The sequence below is a fragment of the Ovis aries genome, chromosome 7, assembly GCF_016772045.2.
Source record: "Ovis aries strain OAR_USU_Benz2616 breed Rambouillet chromosome 7, ARS-UI_Ramb_v3.0, whole genome shotgun sequence".
Classification (NCBI taxonomy): Eukaryota; Metazoa; Chordata; class Mammalia; order Artiodactyla; family Bovidae; genus Ovis; species Ovis aries.
This window is the reverse complement of record NC_056060.1, coordinates 54,876,565-54,900,509: the sequence shown is the minus strand read 5'-3', so window position 1 is coordinate 54,900,509 and position 23,945 is coordinate 54,876,565. Positions and strand designations below refer to the sequence as shown.

Genomic DNA, 23,945 nt, shown 5'->3' with positions numbered 1-23,945 from the left:
AAATAAGTGATCGGAAAGAAAATCACAGGTTGCTATGAGAATGGAAATGAAGTGTACATAAAGAAGGTTGGAGGCCAGAGAAAAACTGTTTAAGGAGGCAAACTATAAAGTAAGATCTGAATAAGTGCAGAATTTAGGTGAAGAGTGGGTGATGGAAAACAGTGTAGGTTAAATGAGCACCTTGCAAAAGTTTTTGAAAGTCCTGAGGCAGGAAGCAGCTCAGCCCAGTCTGGGGACTGGCAGAAGTCCAGCATGCTTGAAACACAGAAAATGGGAAAGTAACTGGCAAGGACTGAAACTGGAGAGACAGAGGGAGCAAACCATAAGCCTAATAGAACTCATTAAGGATTTTGTGTCATATTCTAAATGCAATGAGAAGACATCAAAATAATTTATGCAGGGAGTGGTAGGATTAGATTTACCTTTGAAAGATCATTTTGACTGCTGTGTTAGAAAAATAGCTTAGAAGGGAGATCAGATCAAAACCACTCTCCCTCTTCTTCTTTCCAGCATCTTCTCTGGGGAAAGTAAGTGCCTTTAAGCAACTATGTACAAAGTACAGAGACAAGTATAGGCAGAAAGTCCTATCTCCCTTCCAAGGGTATAACTGGACATAAATTTACCATAAATTTTGTTTCCTTGTACAAATGCACAATTATGATGCTATATACAAATCAAACCAAAAAATCAGAATCCCATTATGAGTCATAGAGTTATCATATAAAACCATTACTTTAAGATTCAAACAGTAGATATCTGGTCAGAGAAAGGAAACCAGACGTGGCAACTCCCTTGAAGAGGATTCTGCTAATGAAAGGCACCAGTGAACAGAGTGGTAAAAAAATAAATAAGGGGTGTTAATTCAGATATGGAAGAAGACAGACTAGAAACACACACACAGACATATACACACATACAATCTGCTGGGCAGGAAGCTTCTGACCTGTCAGTTACTCTCCATTTAATGTCACAGTCCTGTAAGGTCAGGGTGGGGAAGGGAGGAAGTGCAGTGACCTCTTGGCCATCTGCTGCTGAGTATATTGAGAGAAAGGACAGAGTGTGGTTGCTTGGAATGCCCCATAACTGTCACCTGACATTTTTAGACTATCCTCAAATGAATTGTTCCACATCTATCTCTATGTTTGTGTGTATGCACATTATGTGTAAATACACAAAGGCAGAGTCATAGCAAGTAATTTCATAATGATGCCAAAGTTAGAGTTGTAACTTTATCTGTATAGTATATTACATGAGCCCTCACTGGGCTCATGAATGCCACGCATTCTCCAATATTTGTTTACTAGCTTGTCAGCGTTATTCATCATACACTGTGTCACAAAGCACATGGTCACATCTCATATGTCTGCTCCAAGGGCAGCACCAATGTGACCTTTGACTTTTTGTTTTACAAAAGATAAAATCACTCTTTAGGAACATTGCCTATCTGCACAACTAAACAATCTATTAAAGGAGTCTCAGTTTTCTGCAAAATTGCTTGCTAAATGTTTAATTTTGTAATCTAGAACTAGATGTTCAAATATTTTCAAATCTATTCTCTGAGTGGGTTTTAAGCTGCTTCTCTTTCCTGTGCATTATGAAACATAGAAAGTAATGAACTGGTTTAGAAAACTCTTCTTGTTGAATGTTAAAGAACCAGTGCAATATAAAATGCTCCCAAACATCCTCTGAGTTGGAAGACATGCTGCACATCTGTCTGCCACTTATTTCTCTTCCCGAAACAAAGGTTAACCAGTAAAAATCTAATGACATTTGATTTCACCCTCTTTTGTTTTGGAAATATATAGTATGATTACTCAAACTCAGGGAGGGTCAGCATGGTGCATATTACTGTCTGGCGTACAGGAGCGCCACAGGAAGTGGTGGAATTCCAAACGCAGAATGAGAGGTTCAAATCACACCCAAGAAAATGACTACAACCACTGTCAACAGTCAATATCATTAAAATCTCTAGATATCTTATAAAAAAAAGAAAAATAGAAACTAATGACTTCCTTTTGAGGATATTTCCACAGCCAATGATTCAGAATATTACATTTTCAGATAGGTGAAGAGAATATCATAACCCCATAGAAGGGAGAAATAATTTTATTATCTGGCAGGATAGTGGCTTCATCATTAAAAAATTCAACCAACTAGAATACAACATCCTTTGACCTAGTAGATAAAAGGTCAGAAAGCAATTTTGAATAATAAATGAGACCTGTTGACCTCATGACCCAAATCTGGCAGGGTCAGTGTTTCCCCTTTCACCAGATGCTGATGGCAGACAGACACACACAGACAGCTCAGCTAACGAGCTGCCTCAGCCCAGGCTGTCGGTGCTGCAGCATTTTCATGTTAGGTAGCATGAGAGAGAGAACAGGTTTTTAAAGCTGTTGTGTTATGGAAAGAGATATTTATAGAAATATTTCTATTGTCTTTCTTGGTTTTTATGGCTTTTATGTAGGTGTAAAATTTAGTGGAAACCTAAGCAATGGCTAATTTTTTTCTCCTAATTCTGATTTTCTTTATTATTTTAGTACTAGAAAAAAAACAAAGTTGCTTTTGCTCTATTTATTTGTATTATCAGTAAGGTGATTTCAGAAGAAGTTTCTGAATATAAGAGTGAGCCTACTCATCTCTAAGGATGTGACTTTTGTCCTTCATTTTACTGCAAGTAGTCCTCATTTTTGGATAAAGAACTGAGATGCACACAGTATTAAGCTATATAGATATTTCTGATATAGTAATTAGTTAAAATGTTTAAGCTTTCTTGAATGACATAGTGATCTAATCTAGAAAGTTTAAAGTTTCAACAAAAATAAAAACAGAAATATGGTTTTAAACTAAACTATCTGTCCTATGACTTTAATGTTTAAATTGTTTCAGCACTGCTTTTGGGAAAAATCAGTTCTTTTAAAGTCAGCTTGGTAAAATACTTGCATTATTCTAATAAATATCCTTTAATATGTCCTTGTTTTGACTTCTTTAAGGATATTCATAGTGCATTTAATTTGTGTTTACTTCATATTCTTTTAAATAAAAAAATGTCAGGGGTCTGGTCAGGTTCCAGTTTAGCTAATTACATTTCTCTTACTAGCTCCCCTTTCAGCTTTCAACTGAAAATGATATTCTTCTTCACTCTTCATATTAAACTCTTGCCAATTTGTGAATTGCAGAAGGGCCACTTAGTAAAATAACATTATCTCCCCTCACAGTAACACAACACCAGTAAGTAGGAAGTGTTTAAGCCATTTTTTGTTATCTACTATAAATTAGGGAGAAATAAATTATTATTGGAGGATTTGAAGAAGATCTTACTATAAATTCATCACAATTCCCAATATGTGCTGAAAATTAAAAGGCAAATGGTAGCCAAAGCTAGTTATTATTCAATTGATATCAAGCTTATCCAACTTGATTCAACTGAATAAATACATATTGAACACTTGGTATGCAAGGTCTTCATAGGCATCCTTGTTATGTGAAAATATTTTCTCGTGCATATTGAACTTTTCTACAAAGCTGCAAATTTTCTAAAGTAGAAGCACATGATCTAGATTTATGGTGAGGACATATTCTGATTAATAATATGAAACACTGCTTCTATGTAGGCATATACCAGCTGGATTGTTATACAGAAAGGAAAGGAAACGAGTTGATAGGCTTGAGAAGAATAAAATGACACCTGGTGAATATTGGGAAGCACTTCTTTGTCTCATTAAAGCACTTCACATTTGTTTTCATTTTAGCCTCACTACACCCTCCTGTGAAATATTTGCAGTTGTGTGCTGATAAATGGTTAACAATCTGGTCTTGAAAACAAATAAAACACTAATTTGAACCATTTGCTCATTTTCATGGTGTGATACTCCCACCATAACCAACTTCAAGGTTCCAAGTGATGTCACTAATCATGGAATCAAGAAGAGAGGTACACAGTTGACTCTCATGACCTGGTGGTAGCTCTTTCCATCATACCACTGGATACAGGGCAGATATTAGATTTTTGTTTGGGAGTTTAGAAAACTGATGTGAAGATACTAAGGGACTGGTTTGAGACGAAGTTATAAAGAATAGCAGGGTTAATACTAGATGACTTTTACTACCAAGTCCTGAGGTTTTCTCCTTTTTCCATACTGTGAAGCCAATTATGACAGAAAAGAAAAATGCCAGAAAAGTAAGGAAACTGCATATTAACACAGAGGTCTGAGTGCAGACACAGACAGAGGGGAAAGCAATGTGTGAGAGAAACATAGAGACACAGAGGAGAGAACAGTAGAGAGAGCTGGGGAAAGATGGGAAAGGTCGGTGGGGGTGGGGCAGAAACAGAAAAATAGGTATCTGAGGTTATACACCAAAGGAACCATTAGGGGTAGGGGTGCAGGGTGAGAAGGAGGCAAATGGTCCAATCCACCTACTCAAAAACAAAGCAAAGTAAAGCCAGGTTAACAAGATGATAATTAAATTTGTTTTCATCTGGCAAAACTGTAAAACAAATCTGGTCCAAAATGGGTTCGTTAGTAGATTTTGAACTACTAAACAGAGCTTAGTAGTTTCTTTTCACTGGTGAAGGTGAAAAGAATTTCACGTTAAATGTCAAAAGCAGGGGTGAGGAACCTCTGGCCATAGACTTAATTTTACTTGGGCAATGGTGGTGGTTTAGTCACTAAGTCATGTCCGACTCTTGCAACCCCATGGACTATAGCCTGCCAGGCTCCTCTGTCCATGGGATTTCCCAGGCAAGAATACTGGAGTGGATGGCCATTTCCTTCTCCAGGGGATCTTCCCAACCCAAGGGATCTTCCCTACCCAGGGGATCTTCCCTACCTTCCCTTCCCTTCCGAACCCACGTCTCCAGCACTGCAGGTGTATTCTTTACCGCTGGGCCACCAGGGATTCCTATCAGGGCAATAAAGCAGATTAAAGATAATATCCTGATTTATTCCTGTGATTAATAAAAGGCAAGATATAGTTGGAGGTTTTAGCTCTAATACATTAAAATATCACAAGTAGAGGCTATGATTCTATTACATTTTAATCACTGTCCTTTTGGATGTATTTGTTTTTTCATTTTTGGCTCATTTACTACTTTCCACTTTTATTCTCTCTCTAATTCACAGTTCAGTAAATACATTTCTCATTTGTGGTATTCTGTGTAGTTTCTAATCCATGTTAATGTAACTAAAAACCATCTAATATTTCATATTCTTCTCAACCTTCTCACACTCCCACCCTATCACCCACAAAGAAATAAGTTAAAACGAGGCTTAGTTTATTTGTTTTACATTCAGACCACTTATTTGATAATTTTGCTGGATCCATAGTTTACAATTTAAAAAACTGTTTTCCATCCCTTTGTGATAGTATTACTTTGCAAAAAACACAAAGAGTTTTACATCCATTACCTAAAAGTCTTGCAGTACTCCTTCAGAAAAAGGGCGATTATTTTAAGCTTACCAAAAAAGGAAGACAAAATGAATGAGGTAATTATCTTTAACAAATAGAGAAAAGAACTGAAGCTTCAATCTGTTTCTCTATTGTTACTCTGATATCTTTCACTATAATACACATTTTGATTTCAAAATAAAAATGTACCCTACCTACATTTTTAAACACTTTTTCCTTATAGATAAATGGATCAGAACATATTCTAGCATTTCTCTATGGAGAAAACAAATAATAATGCTCTCCTTTACTTGCCAGTGTAGATGTTTAACAAAGGCATAATGAAGAGGCAGTGTATAAGTGAGGCTCATACAATATCCATCTCTTGAAAAAAACAATTTACTAGTAGTTAATTAGTAACAGTGACTAAACTAACATTTGTATGAGAATATGGGTTATGATGATAAAACCATTTAAACTTTTCAGCATAGGAAAAAACTATAAGATAGAAAACTGCTTTAGAACTAAGGATTCAGACTCCCATTGCATTTTTTGTTGTTCATTATTTTTATACAAAGAAGTCACTTTTTTTCCTAATCCGTTGCTTCATAGAATTCACATGTGTTTCTAGAAGCATTAGGGTCTGGAAATCAGCAAGGGTGACATTCAGCAGTGTTCCTGTACATGGATGGATGGAACTGACTTATCAACTGTCACCTATATCACCCAAATCACCCATGTGAAGAAGCCTGTCTTGGCACCTAGCTGGCAATTATCTGATGAACCCAGTCCAGTAAACTGTCTATCCTGATAAAAGTTCAAAGAATAAGTATAATTGCTTTGGGAAATCATAGAGAATATTTTCTGATGATTCAAAATGCAGTATCTTGACTGGATTTGATTCACAATAGCAGGCCAAACAAGTCATCTAAAATAAGACAAAAAAGATTGTTATTATCGATATTCTACAACATGGTTCAAAACATACATAAATCAGGTCTTTGGAAAAAATAAGTTATTGGTGTGAAATATACTAGGCACATGTAGAAAAGTTACTAATGTCATACAATATATGACAATACAATATATATAATAAAAACATACATGTATACTAAACCCACACAATAATCTGAAGAAATTGAGGTTATTAGAGCAACAACGAAAAGAAGTTTCACTCTCTACAGGTCAAAAAGAAAACAGGAACAAAAGATTTATTAACAGTAGAAATCCAACTTCAACAATTAACCAATGGATAATGCCAAGGTTGCCTCAGCCAGAATAAAAAACTACCGTTTAAAAGGTAATTTACTTCTTTAACTTTTAGATTATCAGGCTATGCAGAGAGCTTAGATGCCACGAGGGACTGCCACACAGGAGTCAGAGCAAGATGAACACTTACAGTGCAGTATACTTAGTTTGCTAACCTGTTTACCATGGTTCCATGGAAGAAGCCACATTGTTTCATCATTCACTGAATTTTTCTGACCTATCAGATAATCTTGGAGAAACAAGTTGACTGATGCCTTTAATAAGAGTGTCTCAAGTAGGAAGCACTATATGTAAACTTATTTTGCATGAACTTCAAAGTCTTTGGTGAGACTGACTTAAACAAAATAGACATCCCTGGTATATAAACCTGAAGAAAGAAAATGCTTCCAGAATCATCCCTATTATATCTGGATTATATAGAATCGTGAGTAAAACTGACATCTTCCCTTAATGATGATGAAATAGTAGCAATGGTGGAACTATGAAGAAGCGGATAGAGCTCAGGCCAAGAGCCCAATCCATTATCTTTCCAGAGATACTGATCGACACTGCTCCACTTCCACCATAGATGTGTTCTGAAATCTACCCCTCAGTCTATATTAGCAATTTATCACAGATATCAATTTTAATTTTAATGTTTTACCAACTATTAATAGCAAACAATTATCCTATAATGTTATACCCTTAATTATCCATATTTTGAACATTATCCATGACATATTTAACTCCAGATTCTCTCTTCCTATCACCTAGCAATTTTTTGTAATTGCTCCAGCATACACCAACTATTCAAGCCAAACCAAGTTAGAAGAATAGAATAAGATATCCCTGAATTAATCTTAAAAAAAAAAGCAAAAACAAATTCTGAAAAAGAATGGCTATAAAGCAAATTCTGTGTATCAAATTTCATTAGACAATTGAAACCTCAATAAGTATTATTCCATAGATACTACCGTCTATCTTTGATCCTTAGGGAAATGACTTTAGGGGTGAAGTGAAGGAAGAACAGGATTATTTGATTACTTCTCAAAATGATGATTTAGCAATTCAACATTCCATTAAACATACTTTAATGGAATGTTGAATTGATTTCCTAATTTATAAATTCAGAAAAGTTAAAGTCTACCCACTATGTTCCTGTATAAGAGAGGATCTTGTAATGCATTCCAAAACCTTATGTAGATGGTTTCTTGATTTTATATGCAGCTTCTTCCTTCAACTGAGCCAGTGTATAAAGCTAGCATATTCTGATTCATAGTAGTAAATGACACGTGCCTTTTGATTTCATTTCTATGATAGGATTTTTTTTTTAATGTGAGGCAAGAAAATGACTTCAGAATAAAAGTCTCTTAATGAGACTTTTTTCTTGCCTTTTAAAAATTGGGCATTCTACTTTTTTTACATTACTGTATTTGTCTACTTAAAACATGTATAATTTTTATTAAATCCACTTTCTTGGAGAGTTAGAATCTCTCTGCAGGCATGCAGATAAGCAGTTATCACTTCCATTTATCAATGTCTGAATAAAATCAAACATTTAGCCAACAGAAATATAGCCAAAAAGCTATAGCAACCTTAAATAGATATTTACTTATAATTTAGTATATTTTTTCTTCTTGAATGTTAGCACATTTTAAGGATTGAAGGACATGAAAAATATGTCATGCTATTTCCTTTTTCTTTTAGCCAAGGAATAGAAAAAGAAATACTTTTCACTTTGAATATGAATGATCTTTAATGATGACAAATGCATGGATTTTTAAAACTACAGTGAAAATTTAAGAAGAAACACAGGTTTTCCTTTCTTTTTAAAATATGCTTTTAGAGATTAGGTAAAGATCAACCTCCCCAACAGGCTCTTATTTTTCCTTACAGTATCTGTAGGAAAAGCTCATTTGCAGACAGCTGCAATATGAGCTTCCTTTCCTTGCCCTGTCACTGACCTCCAACCTGATCTGAAAAAACCACCTTCTTTCAAAGTGAGAAGTTATTCATTTACCATAATAGCTCTATTCTGGGCCTCCTTAGCAGAAACTGGCAATTGTGCCCAAATAAGAAGGTTTTGTGATCCTGACTACTGTTCTTACACAAGAGGACAAAACTACCAGGAAATTTTTGTTCCGACAACCACAGTAGGCGGCCATAAAGTTGGTGTTTAAAACTATAACTGATATACAGCAATCGCAAAAAGAGAAGAAAAATCATTAGGAGTTTGTACTTGTTCTGGTTATATATTGTTGCTGCTGCTGCTGCTAAGTCGCTTCAGTCGTGTCCAACTCTGTGCGACCCCACAGACGGCAACCTACCAGGGTCCCCTGTCCCTGGGATTCTCCAGGCAAGACCACTGGAGTGGGTTGCCATTTCCTTCTCCAATGCATAAAAGTGAAAAGTCAAAGTGAAGTCGCTCAGTCGTGTCTGACTCTTAGCGACCTCATGGACTGCAGCCAACCAGGCTCCTCCATCCATGGGATTTTCCAGGCAAGAATACTGGAGTGGGGTGCCATTGCCTTCTCCAGGTTATATACTAGGGATTGCCAATTACATTCTCTTAACTTGACAGCTTATTCATTGAGCAAGAGCTGCTACTTTAGAAGTTAGCTGACAGTTGGCTGGTGTGCAACTTTAAAATAAAACCACTTCATAAAGAAAAGTGAGAAACATAAATGATAAGCCTATTGGATAATCATTACAAATAAATAAAAAGGCTTTGATACAAGCAATTAGTCACAAGCATTACAAGTTGAAATGCAGTCCAGTGTTAAAGAGACAGTTTAGAAGCACATGGCACATTTATCACAGCTCCACAGACAAGTTATTGAGCTGTCTGTGAAAAAACAGAGCCAAACAGGAAAGCTTTCAGCAGCAAGCAGCGGTTGAGGTCCTTGATTGATAGAGCTAGATGATGCAAAGCTGTCCGATGGCTTTCTGCAAAATAAAGTGAAGGAACTCAAGGTCTTTCATGGTGCTCTCCGACCACAGATGAACAGCTACTTTATTATGGCTCAGATTGAGGTTGCACCTTGCTCCATATTCTGCCACTTTCTGATGCACACGGTTGACTTGGCCAACCAGCCATCGCATTTAACATACAGTCTGCCATTTTTACTTTTTTTAAAAGGCTTACTATAAAGTACAGAAGACCGCACTGATTAAAAGCTCCGATACTTTACTTGTCCTTACCAGCAACTCTTTTAGCCAAAGTTAATAACTGAAGAATGTTAAGGTAGGCTCCCCATGCTGACCCACTGCCTTCTTCATGCACATGCTATAACTCCAGAGTTGCAATCAAGGATGTTCAGTACCATGACCCTAATTTACAAGGTGATAGTTTCCCCAAAGAATCAAGATGTTGTTATTTATTATTTTCACCTTGTGCTTTCTTCATCTCTAGCTTTCTTCATCTCTTGTCAGCTAAACTTCTTAATGTCAAAATAGTCATTCTACGTTCTTTCATAATTATTCTTATGTATATGCCCTCGAGAGAGACAGAGAAAAAGAGAGGGAGGGACGGAGAGAGAGAGAAATTGAATGAGTGAGGAGAGACTTGCTCTAGAATCATTTTAAACGGTAATATCCTTCCACACTATTTCTTTATACATCATTCTCAAATAGAGTTCCCTCTCTAAAGATGTTATTACCATATTCCTTCATGTGAGATTAAAACATTATAAATCTTCTATTCCTTTACTGACATTTTAGAGTTATATTATTTGATTTTGAGTATCATAAATGGCATTGTTCAAAGAGCACCTGGACTTCTTTCTTTAATAAATGCATAAAATGATATAACACATTAAACAAAGACTTCATCTGAAATTAATTCTGATAAGGGTATATTATTTCTAAAACTTAAGTGTGTAACCAAAACCTAATATTAGATCTCTTCCCTTCCAGAAAATTAGGAATTTTGTAAAAATTGTAAAAAAAAAAAAAAGATGTATCCTATCTTTAAATTTCCTGAGAAGCTTTCCTGAAGATACTGAAAGCTATTACTCTTTCCAGAACCAAATTCATATCCTAAATATAAAAATATAAATCAAACTAAGTATAAAGCATAATCAAATTATAAACTAGCTTTACTTTGTGTAAGGCTATCAGCAATGAGAGTATTTCTCCACATAAAACAAGTACATGTTTTGCTGCATTCTGGCCCTAGTATTTTCTCTTGAAGCTGAATGGGAAAAAATGGTTGGTTCTACGTAGGTATCTGCATATTTCCCAATACCTGAATTCCTTATTAATCAGAGTACCTGTCACCTGCTGAATTCTCAGATTATCTTGGCCATTAACCCACAAAAGTAAGAACTATGCATTTTAACAAGTTCCTTGGGTGATTTGAATGCACAATCATGCTTGAAAAAGTACTGCTTTAATATAGTAGTTCTCAATCCTGTCTGCATTTTAGGTTTACCTGAGGATATTTGAAAAAAAACAGAGATGCCAGAGTTCCACTATAGACCAATTATTAATCAGCATTTCTGACAGGAGGATCTAAGAACTGGTATTTTTTTCAAAGTTCCACCATTCCAGTCAAAAGCTATATATCCTGTTGTGTTCATTGTTTTTTCAGTAGCTACCAGGAAGCTCAAGTAATCACAAGCATCTTCTCAAGTAAATTATGTTTTCTTTTCATTTCAGCCTTATGGAGGTATAATTGACAAAAATGAAGGATATTTGAAGTGTACATTGTGGTGATTTGATATTCCTATCCACTGTGAAAAGATTTCCACCACATCCATCACCTCACATATTTTTCTTTTTGCTTTTATTTTTTTTTAGTGAGAACATTTAAGTTCTACGGCCTTAGCAAATTTCAATTATGCAATGCAGTTATCACTATCGTCACCATACTCTGGAGCTCTTCAGACCGTACTCATAACTGAAAGCTTTTACCTTCTACCAAGTTCTCCCTGTCCCCTCAACATGCCCCAGACCCTGGCAACCACTTTTCTACTCTGAGTCTGACTTTCTTTTACGAATCTGCATATAATCAATATTAAACAGTATTTGTCTTTCTCTTTCTATCTTATTTCACTTGGCATAATACTCTCAAGGTCCACTCATGTTGTTGCAAATGGTGTATATTATAGTATTTATTACCATTTTTTAGGGCTGCTGCTGCTGCTGCTGCTGCTAAGTCGCTTCAGTTGTGTCCGACTCTGTGTGACCCCATAGACAGCAGCCCACCAGGCTCCCCCGTCCCTGGGATTCTCCAGGCAAGAACATTGGAGTGGGTTGCCATTTCCTTCTTCTTTTTTTAGGGCAACAAACAGTAAATTAAAAAGTAATATACATATATCTCATGCTAGTCACTGCAGTAAGCTTTTCTTATACATTGTTTTTACTTAGCTCTGAAAGCAACAACGCTATTTGCCCGTTTTAGGTGTAAGGAAATGAAGAGTAGGAGTTGAACAAATAGGTCAAGGTCAGACAGCTCATTAGTAGCAGAACACTCAGGAATCCAAATACCTGTCTCTGACTACAAAGCTTACATTCTTAAACCTCTTTGTGTATTTAACTCTTGCAGCTTTTCTCAACCTATAAAATAGTTTTCTCTTAATTGTCACCTCTCTTCCTGAGACACACACACACACACCCTGCAATTTTTGATTCTTACCTTTAACAGACCCTAGAACTATGAGTGGGGCTCAGATTTTAGCATGAGTTAGAATCATTTGGTGAGACTTAGAACACGGGCTGCTGATTCAGTAAGCTTTGTTTGGGAGCACCAATACTTTTTATTTCTAGGGAAATCCCAAGTGACACTGATGCTGCTGGACAATGCTTTAAGGATCACTAGGCTGCATTCATTGTAATGGATCTTATTATGTTACTTGTCTTCACTATGAGTTTCCTCAAATTATTTATGTAAATAGAAAAAGGTACATAGAAATAAAAATAGGTAAGAAAAGACAGAGGGTAATGATGTATAAACTATGTTAATTAGAATTGATAATAAAATAAAATATCAAGCAAGAAGTGATTTCCTAAACCCTACTGCAAGCCCTTCCCAAGAGATAAATGGACCTCAGCATTCTTTTCTCTACAAAGCTGAAATTAGACTTGGTCTGTGATGGCAGGCAATGCAAGTATTCTAAATGTCAAAGAAACTTACATCATGACATTGCTTAGTAAGTAAATGAGCAATTATGAACAGTTTTAAGGTCTTCTATGCTTTGTGTTCTCTAAGTTACTTAAATCATAGCAAAATACATTTAATTAATCCATGAGATGTTTTGCTTGAAGTTATAAATTATAGTGCCTGAAACAATAAAAAGCAAAGGAATATTGTTAAATTTATCTCAGTGATTTATGCCCTTAGTGCAAAACTGACAATTTAAGATATACATTTGGTTTTTTTTCATCACTTTCAAAAAACATTTTCCACACAAGAGGGGTTTCAGAAAACTGTATTTATGTAGATTCATTTCAGCAAAGACAAATCTTTAGAACTTTAAAGTTAACAAGCAGTCTAATTTATTAAATTGGAAATTAGGCATACAAAATATGAAATTATCTTAACAGCCTCTTTTTTTCTGACCTGAGTAAAGTTTAAAGAAAACAAATTGGCATCTTTCACTTATAACTTCAGTGACATGTATATGTTATTTGAGCTATTAAAATAAAGAAAAGCAAGATCTGCCTCTTATAACAAAGTATTAATAAAATATTCATTAACACTCAGGTGTGAGGTGGAGCTGTTTGATCTAGTAATGGGAGTGTCATCTGGATACAATTCTTAAGTTGTTTTTTTTTTTTTTAAATGTGAAATAATGTTCCTGCATAAAGTTGGTTGGATGATATAAAAAACACAGGCTTGCCTATCACACTGATTACTTGATGTAATAGTAAGCAAGCTGAAGTGAACTGTGTGTCTTCAATCTTTCCAATCACTTAGGGATGGGCATCAGAGCTAGCCATCCATCATCCCTGGCCTGAAACATACGGTGCATCAGCAATCTTGGGCTGACCTAAATGATAGTAAAAGCTGCTATGATGTTCACAATAAGAAATTGTTGTCCACTGAATTACAGGTTTGTGATTAGATTGCTAACACGGCCAACTTGATGTATAAGTGAAGTGTCCAGGGAAGATATTCTTTAGGATCTTCTGAAGATTAATTTATATCCTTGAAATGTAGACCAATCACAGAGTCAAAAAATATGTCAAGGTATTTTTCTTGTAAGCAAGAAAGCCCAGCTGTTATAACAGTCATTAATTTATTTCTGGCACCTTTATCTGCAACAGAGTTTAATAAACCAGGTGTCTAATGGCTATCATTGTGGCATGGCTACGATTGTCTAATACAATAATTATTTTGGGGGAAGTAAAATTCATACGGGGAGTAGTTATATATTATTATGAAAATAAACCTGAAATGTCAACTTTTTCATAATTTAAATTTTTACATTAAAAAATTAAATCTGTGAAAATGTTTATCTAAATTTCATAGCTGTATACTATGCTCTCATATCTAGAATTGTCTAAAGATATCTTGCAAATTACCTGGTAGACATGCTGTATATTATGTATTTCTTATGCATTCTTTACTAAAATTTAAATAACTAGAATTTAAAATTTAACTTAAAAAAAAAATTATTCCCAGCTCAACTACACAGCCCCAGAGAAGATTGACAAAGGAAATAGGAGGCCTGGTTTTGACTCCAGGTTCTGTGTCAGAGATTGTATGCCTTAAGATAAGTTTACCATCAGTATCTGTATTTGGTATTATAAGAATGATATTTGCTGGTCTAGACAAAGACCTATTCAGGAGGATGGCATTCATTCTTTCAATATTTACTGAACACCCCTGCTTTCAAACCTCTCTGCTAGGTGCACAAAATCATGAAGACACAAGTCCTGCTGACAACCTAGTGGAAGGAGACAGACTAGAGAGCAGGTTAAGTACAATAGAAAACTTACTGCCCTGAAAAACAATGAAGGCACTTATGAAAAATGAAAATTCCAGGGGTCCACAAGTCTAGATTCTGAACCAACAGATCTAGCACTGGGCTCAAGTACACACCTTTTTAACATTTACTCAGATAGTCAACAGTCTCACAGAATTTTCCAAGTGTTAGACGTAACTGCTGAGTGCTTTGAGGTATGTAGGAAAAACATTTAAGTCAGTCTTAACAGCCCAGAAAAGGTTTTGGGAAATGAGGTGGAGAAATCAAAACTTGATTGGCATAGTTAGGCACAATGGAGGGATGAGAGGGGAAGATGTTCCCAGCAAGGAAACTGCATGAGAAAGAGAGCACGTGGGGAGCTTAGGCAGCTTTTGAAGAAGTTGGAAGGAACCTGTCATGAAGGATGTATGTTTCTAGTTTTAATCATTCATTTTTTTGAATACATGTACACAGAACAAAATGTGTTCAAGGATATACAATGAAAAGTTTTCCTTCTGTCTTTTTCCCTACTACTCATTTCTACTCATTTCTCTACTGGAGAAACTACTCATTTCTCTTTCTGGAAAGAAAATTTTATGAATGGTTTCTTGTCTGTCTTTCCATAGTTACTGAATACATATACAATATTGTATTGGTATCAATATATATTCCTAACACTCTGTTCCAGTAAAATTAAAGAATAAGGTGTATTATGCATAGTTCTGAACCTTGCTTTTTGACATAACATAATTTGGAGATTTGGCCACATCTTATCAGTTGTAAACACTGCATATAGTATTCCAATTTATACCTATACCATGATTTATTTGACCATTCACTTGCTGATTAACAATTAGCTTGTTTCTAACCTTCTACCTTCAAATAATGCTGTAAAGAATAAACTTGTACCTAAGTAATTTCTAATATATTTATCTATGCTAAATTCCAAGAAGACAGAATTGTAGAATCAAGGGGCATTTGCATTAACATGTTGGCTGCTGCTGCTGCTAAGTACCTTCAGTCATGTCCAACTCTGTGCGACCCCATAGACGGCAGCTCATCAGGCTCCCCCATCCCTGGGATTCTCTAGGCAAGAACACTGGAGTGGGTTGCCATTTCCTTCTCCAATGCATGAAAGTGAAAAGTGAAAGTGAAGTCAATCAGTCGTGTCTGACTCTTAGCAACCCCATGGACTGCAGCCTACCAGGCTCTTCCATCCATGGGATTTTCCAGGCAGCCTTCTCCATAACACGTTGGCAGACTGTGCTAAATTGTTCTCCATGGGGCTGTACTAATGAGCAGTCTCATTTGCAAAGTAAGAGAGGACTGTTTTCCTTCTCTTCAAGAAGAAATTTGACCATTATTTTAAAAATTCTATGAAGTAAATCAAGGGGCTTAAGAGGAGAAACGACTTGATTCAGCTTATATTTTGAAAAATACACCATCACTGCAATGTGGAAGATGAACGTATTAAAATGGGTAAGACCTGAAGCAGGAAGGTTATAGAAAGCTTTGCATCAGTTAGCCTAGAACAGATAACCCAGTATCTATCATGTGGAAAGATAAAGACATTTATTGAGCATTAATTATATGCCAGACTGTGCTGAGCAAGTAAACTGCATTATCTGATTTATTACTTATGTCAACACCGTTGGATAGGTATTGTTATTTTGGATTTCAGATGAAAAACAAAACAAAGCTGAGGCTCATAAGTCTGTGTTTATGCAAGTAGTACAAAACAAAAATCCAGGCAAGTGTTAGTTCAAAGCAAGTGCTTTTAACAATGATAATATTCTGTTTGGAATGGAGAATATCGGAGGCATTTGGGATTTATCATAAAGGTAGAACTGACAAAATTTGGCAAGTGCATGCAGAACATAAAGGAAAATAAGAGATCAGCACTGTTTGCAAAGACTTGGAAAGCAATGGATGGGGAAGGGAGTAAATTTGATTTTTGCTTTGAGGTGCTAGTGGGAGGTCAGGTCATGAATGTCTCTACCATCTCAGAAGCAGGACTTGGTCTGGTCTGGAGATGCAGATGGGGACATTGTCAGCATATAGTCACTGTGCTTGGAAGTCACCAGAAAGGAAGAGCTCACCCCAGAAGCAACATTAACAAACAGGCCAGAGATAAGGACAACTTGAAAGACACTAAGAATGAACCAAGAGATAAGAAGAAAGGAAGGAAAAAAAAAATCAAAAGAAAATATTAGCCCCAAGTCAAAAAAAAAAAAAAACAAACCAAACACTAATAAAACCACTTGGAATTATTTTACAAATAAATTACTGATACTCTTTTTCCCCTTTATTTCTAAACTGTCTCACATATTAAGAAAATAATGTTCATGAAATATTTCCTAAATACAGGGGAAGAATAGGTTACTAACACACCCCACCACTACCATCTTATGGAGGTGATAGTCCAAAGGAAAATTGCTTTCTCTAAGCTGGCTGAGAGTCCAGATACATTTCTTTAAAGCTCTAATAACCATGCAGAAAAGTGTCAAATTGAGGATTTAAAGCCAAAGGCTATAGTCCTGGGAGAGTGTCTGGGAGTGATTCCTATGCACCTGACATAACTCAGAAGCAGGAGAGTCACTCTCAATGGCTGGGAGAATTCTCCTGTACCACCTCGTATAAATCTGCAGAGGACTACCGAAGGTTTATGTGAGCTGTGTGTCCAACACGTGTTAGAAAATCAGTCTCGTTATATTTCCCCTGTAAATCCTTCCAGGAGTCCTCTAGGTTTAAGGGGGACCTTCACATTTGGAATCGAGAAATGAGTATAGATTTTCTGAGACTGCCTGGATTGTGTAATAAGCAGTTCATACGATATATTTGAAGGGAAGAATATGTAGGCACTGTCACTCAATTGATGGATTTAGTCTCAAGAAGTTCCAATCTACCTGCTGTCCCTAACTCTCTCCTAAGTAAAAAAAAACAGAGCTCTTTTCAAAAGGGGTATATTCTCTGAAAGTAGCTGAACAGTCTATGTAGCATATCTATTGGGTGGCATGAACTGGAGAGATGGAACTGATTTCTTGTTTCAGTTCAGTTCAGTTACTCAGTCACGTCCAACTCTTTGTGACCCCATGAATTGCAGCACGCCAGGCCTCCCTGTCCATCACCAACTCCCAGCATTCACTCAAACTCATGTCCATCGAGTCAGTGATGCCATCCAGCCATCTCATCCTCTGTCGTCCCCTTCTCCTCCTGCCCTCTATCCCTCCCAACATCAGAGTCTTTTCCAATGAGTCAACTCTTTGCCTGAGATGGCCAGAGTACTGCAGTTTCAGCTTTAGCATCATTCCTTCCAAAGAACACCCAGGACTGATCTCATTAGAATGGACTAGTTGGATCTCCTTGCAGTCCAAGGGACTCTCAAGAGTCTTCCCGAACACCACAGTTCAAAAGCATCAATTCTTCAGTGCTCAGCTTTCTTGTTTAACAGGTTATAAAACCCATTTTGTAAATTACAAACACCATCTCCTATATTAGCAAATCACATTTCACTTCTGAACATACCAAAGCTGAAAATTTATGATTGGACTGAAAGACAGAAATTAAAAACATTTGCAGGTGTTTAGGTTGATCTTTATAGGAAGAGAACTCCCCAAAATTACGTAAACAAAATTGTAATATTATTAAAATATTCTGCAAAAAACAATTCTATGTTTAATGCATACTATTAATACTCAGGTCAAACTATAGCTAAATTTTTAATAAATATCTTAAGATATTAGACCAGATTTTATACTTTATTAATGGAAAAAACACTGAAATAATTATTTATGTGCTTTATTGGGAAACTTGTAAATTCAGTATTCCTCCATTCTATTAAGTTTTATCTTCAACATCAATTGCTCACTATCCTGAACATAACAAACTCAGTCACCTTAAATAAAAAAAAGAAAATTATTGATCAGTTAAGATGTTTGAAATCAAGCTTTGGTTTTAGGCATTTTTTATCCTAAGTTTATCTTCTTTCAACTTAATTTCTAGATATTAGTCAACTGATACCTAATTTTTGTAACTAGATGGGGTTATTTATAACAAATGCAAAATAATTATTTATCATTTGACCTGTGAATCACGCATATGTGTATGCATGTGGAAGTCTCAGCTTATTTGTTATTCATTTACACATTCATTCATTCATTCATTCATTTTGGTGCTGAAACCCTAGAACAAAGAATAGCATCTTAAAAGAGCAGCTCATAAGCATTATAGCTTTTTGTTTTTTTGTACACATCCTTAAGATGTTCAAGTAGTGAAATCAGTTTTTGTGAAATGGAAAATAGAACTCCCCTAACCAATTTCATACTCAAAACAGTGACTCTGACTTGATCACCATTATTTAAACAACAGCAAAATTTTCAGGGAACTCACTACCTGATGAGGCAGCTTATTAAATCATTCAACAGATTTAAGAATTTGAATATTTTTCCTTTAATGTTGTACACAAATCTCTTTATATGTCTAGCAATAGCCTTTGCTCTGGCTTCTGGAAAAATCCCAACAGTCTTCCCCCTTTTCACTAAGGTAGTCACTAATCATAGCTCCCATAAGGGCAATGCCAAAGAATGTTCAAACTACCGCACAATTGCACTCATCTCAGATGCTAGCACGGAGAAGGCAATGGCACCCCACTCCAGTACTCTTGCCTGGAAAATCCCATGGACGGAGGAACCTGGTGGGCTGCAGTCCACGCGGTGGCGAAGAGTTGAACATGACTGAGCGACTTCACTTTCACTTTTCACTTTTCACTTTCATGCATTGGAGAAGGAAATGGCAACCCACTCCAGTGTTCTTGCCTGGAGAAACCCAAGGACGGGGAGCCTGGTAGGCTGCCGTCTATGGGGTCACACAGAGTCGGACACGACTGAAGTGGCTTAGCTTAGCAGCAGATGCTAGCAAAGTAATGCTCAAAATTCTCCAAGCCAGGCTTCAATAGTACGTGAACCGTGAACTTCCAGATGTTCAAGCTGGATTTAGAAAAGGCAGAGGAACCAAAGATGAAATTGCCAACATCCATTGGATCATACAAAAAGAAAAGAATTCCAGAAAACATCTACTTCTGCTTAATTGACTACGACAAAGCCTTTGACTGTGTGGATCACAGCAAACTATGGAAAATTCTTCAGGAGATGGGAATACCAGACCACTTGACCTGCCTCCTGAGAAATCTGTGCAGGTCAAGAAGCAACAGTTAGAACTTGACATGGAACAATAGACTGGTTCCAAATTGGGAAAGGGGTATGTCAAGGCTGTATATTGTCACCCTGCTTATTTAACTTATATGCAGAGTACATCATGCAAAATTCCGGACTGAATGAAGCACCAGCTGGAATCAAGATTGCTGGGAGAAATATCAGTTACCTCAGATATGCAGATGACACCACCCTTATGGCAGAAAGTGAAGAGGAACTGAAGAGCCTCTTGATGAAAGTGAAAGATGAGAGTGAAAAAGTTGGCTTAAAACTCAACATTCAAAACACTAAGATCATGGCATCTGGTCCCATCACTTCATGGCAAATAGATGGGAAACCAATGGAAACAGTGACAGACTTTATTTTCCTGGGCTTCAAAGTCACTGCAGATGATGACTGCAGCCATGAAATTAAAAGATGCTTGCTCCTTGGGGGAAAAAAAAGCTATGACCAACCTAGACAGCATATTAAAAAACAGAGACATTACTTTGCTGACAACCATCTATCTAGTTAGTCAGAGCTATGGTTTTTCCAGTAGTCATGTATAGATGTGAGACTTGAACTATAAAGAAAGCTGAGTGCCAAAGAATGAATGCTTTTGAACTGTGCTGTTGGAGAAGACTCTTGAGAGCCCCTTGTACTGTGAGGAGGTCAAACCAGTCAATCCTAAAGGAAATCAGTCCTGAATATTTATTGGAAGGACTGATGATGAAGCTGAAACTCCAATACTTTGGCCACCTGATGCAAAGAGCTGGCTCATTGGAAAAGACTCTGATCCTGGGAAAGGATGAAGGCAGGAGGAGAAGGGAATGACAGAGGATGAGATGGTTGGATGGCATCACTGACTCAATGGACATGAGTTACAGCAAGCTCTGGGAGTTGGTGATAGCGAAGGCTGGCGTGCTGCAGTCCATGGGGTTGCAAGGAGTCGGACACAACTGAGCAACTGAACTGAACTGATGCTAACATTTTATTTTTTGAGGCAAAAAATTTCTTTACTCATTCTTCCACCTCATGTTTTTTAAAGTCCTTCATCAGTTGCTGCTCTAAAATCACTACTAAACATCTCTAGCAGGGACTGTACATCATCTCACTCAAATATCACAAAATTCCATGTGAGGGTTAATATTTCCCAGGAGCTGGGATACAATCTTTATTATAAGCATATATAACTCAAAATATACTACTGGCACATGCACATATCCAATGTCTTTCAGAGTTTATTAGAAAAATGTATAGGGGAAATTTTAATTATGATATGCTTAAATTTGTAAAATAATATTTAACTTACCAATGTATCTTAGGGTAATTAAGAAAATTGGAAGAATTCATAGTTATTTAATCAAAGTAGTTAGTTTATTGAAACATACAAGGCCAAAGCTTTCTTTCCTCTTTTCAGGCATTACAGTCTATTCCTTTCTGCATATGTGATCATCCTTCTTTGTCTTTCTCTGCATACAGGCTTTCTATCCTTTGAATTACTGTAGCCAGCTCATCTGTGTCTTCATATGATCATTCCGACTGACATCAAACAGAAACTGCATTGGGCCACAACATTCCCAGTTTCCAGTTTCTGGGATAGAAATCGTATTTTGTCCAAGGTCTCTACTCATTGGTCCGGTAGAGATGACCAGGGTCACAGAGTTACACTGTATGTACAGGTTCTCTGAAAGGTCATGGGTGAGGCTGTGAGAGGAAGCATCAACTAAACAGGCACCCTGAGAGATGTCTACTGTAAACTATTGAAGAGTGTGTCTATTGGCTAAAACACATATTAAATATCATCATATTACTTACACTCTGAATCACCCCTTCAAGTCAAGAGAATTCTATAAATCAGGAATTGCATTAGGTTATGAGGCATTTATTTGCATCCACATGATCAAATATAGATTGTGAGTACCACAAGACCTGAGCCTCCTTCTTTAAATAGTTATAGTTGCTGTAGCCTTAATTAAGCCTCTCCTCTCACAGTACTCAGATTTGCTCTCACAAGAATAACGACCTCATTCATCATGCCCACCTAGGATGTCTATGTGAGTGAAGGGATATAATTTGCATTGTGTTGTATGCTTTTTGATTTTTATTTCTGTTATCTTTGCATTAGTGGTGAAAAAATGATTGTAAAAACAATAACATTTAAAGTACATGTCTTTGTGATCTTCAATGAAAGTTATATAAAGGTGATTCATGCTTAAACACTCAGTAGAAGTGAGCTGGTTTTTCACCCAGAACAATATGCTTTTGGAGGTACGTACCCCTTTTTTCTTTCTTCTTATGATCTTGTAAACTCACACGGAGAGCTTAAGATTTAGAAAAAACTTATTACTTTGAAAATATGAGAGAATTCGCAGGATTATATCTAGGTAAATAATTGTTAGATTTGACTCCAAAAGCACAATCCATAAAAGAAAAACTATCGATACATTGAACTTCCTCAAAATTAAATGTTTGCAGTAGACCTAGGGCTACTGCATTGGAGGCAGATTCTTTACCATATGAGCTACCAGGGAAATCCAAATAAAGGAAAGTACCTTATGTTGCTATATTGAATACCAATGCTTTTAAAGTTAAGGTTTAGAGGAGATGGAGGTGATACATTTTCTCTCACATTGGAGAGATGCTCTGATGGTCATAGATTTCAAACAGTGCCAACCAACTCTGACAGCTAGTATTGCCTAAGAAACTCTATTGTTTTCCTGTGACATTCAAACATCAATTGACTTAACATCATCCTTCTTCTGCTCAGTTCAGTCAGTCAGTCAGTTCAGTCACTCAGTCATGGCTGACTCCTTACATCTCCATGGACTGCAGCACACCAGGCTTCCCTGTCCATCACCAACTCCCAGAGCTTGATCTAACTCATGTCCATCAAGTCGGTGATGCCATCCAACCATCTCATTCTCTGTCATTCCCTTCTCCTCCTGTCTTCATCCTTTCCCAGGATCAGAGTCTTTTCCACTGAGTCAGCTCTTTGTATCAGGTGGCCAAAGTACTGGAGTTTCAGCTTCAGCATCAGTCCTTCCAATGATATTCAGGACTGATTTCCTTTAAGATTGACTAGTTTGATCTCGTCGCAGTCCAAGGGACTCTCAAAAGTCTTCTCCAACACCACAGTTCAAAAGCATCCATTCTTTGGCGCTCAGCTTTCTTTACAGTTCAAGTGTCACATCCATACATGACCACTGGAAAAACCACAGCTCTGACTAGATGGACGTTTGTCAGCAAAAAAGTAATGTCTTTGTTTTTTAATATGCTGTCTAGGTTGGTCATAGTTATTTTTCCAAGGAGCAAGCGTTTTTTAATTTCATGGCTGCAGTCACCATCTGCAGTGACTTTGAAGCCCAGGAAAATAAAGTCTGTCACTGTTTCCATTGGTTCCCCATCTATTTGCCATGAAGTGATGAGACCAGATGCCATGATCTTAGTTTTTTGAATGTTGAGTTTTAAGCCAACTTTTTCACTCTCATCTTTCACTTTCATCAAGAGGCTCTTCAGTTCCTCTTCACTTTCTGCCATAAGGGTGGTGTCATCTGCATATCTGAGGTAACTGATATTTCTCCCAGCAATCTTGATTCCAGCTTCATTCAGTCCGGAATTTTGCATGATGTACTCTGCATATAAGTTAAATAAGCAGGGTGACAATATACAGCCTTGACATACCCCTTTCCCAATTTGGAACCAGTCTATTGTTCCATGCCAAGTTCTAACTGTTGCTTCTTGACCTGCGTACAAATTTCCCAGGAGGCAGGTCAAGTGGTCTGGTATTCCCATCTCCTGAAGAATTTTCCATAGTTTGCTGTGATCCACACAGTCAAAAGCTTTGGCATAGTCAATTAAGCAGAACTAGATGTTTTTCTGGAATTCTTTTGCTTTTTCTATGATCCAGTGGATATTGGCAATTTGATCTCTGGTTCCTTTGCCTTTTTTGCTGAGTACATCATTTGGTCCAAGACATTCTCCAAAATGTGTATGTATGTATGTATGTATGTGTGTTTGTATTTTATTCATTCCAAGACATCACCAATTTAAAATGTGTTATACATTTTGTAAGTTTTTAGACCAAATTAATTCCACATTAATATTCAACATTTTGTATCAATTCACAATTGTATTCACCTACTCATACAATACATAACCTTTCTTTTCCAATATCCTAATGATGTTGGAGTCTAATACCATGTGTATT

At 36.6% G+C, this 23,945-nt stretch overlaps 1 protein-coding gene across 4 annotated transcripts in view; it reads right to left on the bottom strand.

The window, feature by feature from the left end:
• WDR72 (WD repeat domain 72) overlaps positions 1-23,945 on the bottom strand; it is a 221,426-nt gene that overhangs the window by 28,608 nt on the left and 168,873 nt on the right. For 2 of the 4 annotated variants that reach the window (XM_060417921.1, XM_060417922.1), the window contains one exon: positions 4,831-4,902. The exons of the other annotated variants lie outside the window; for them this stretch is intronic. In XM_060417921.1, the coding sequence (XP_060273904.1) occupies positions 4,831-4,902 (72 nt within the window). The remainder of the gene's footprint in view (positions 1-4,830; positions 4,903-23,945) is intronic. 4 annotated transcript variants of the gene reach the window in all.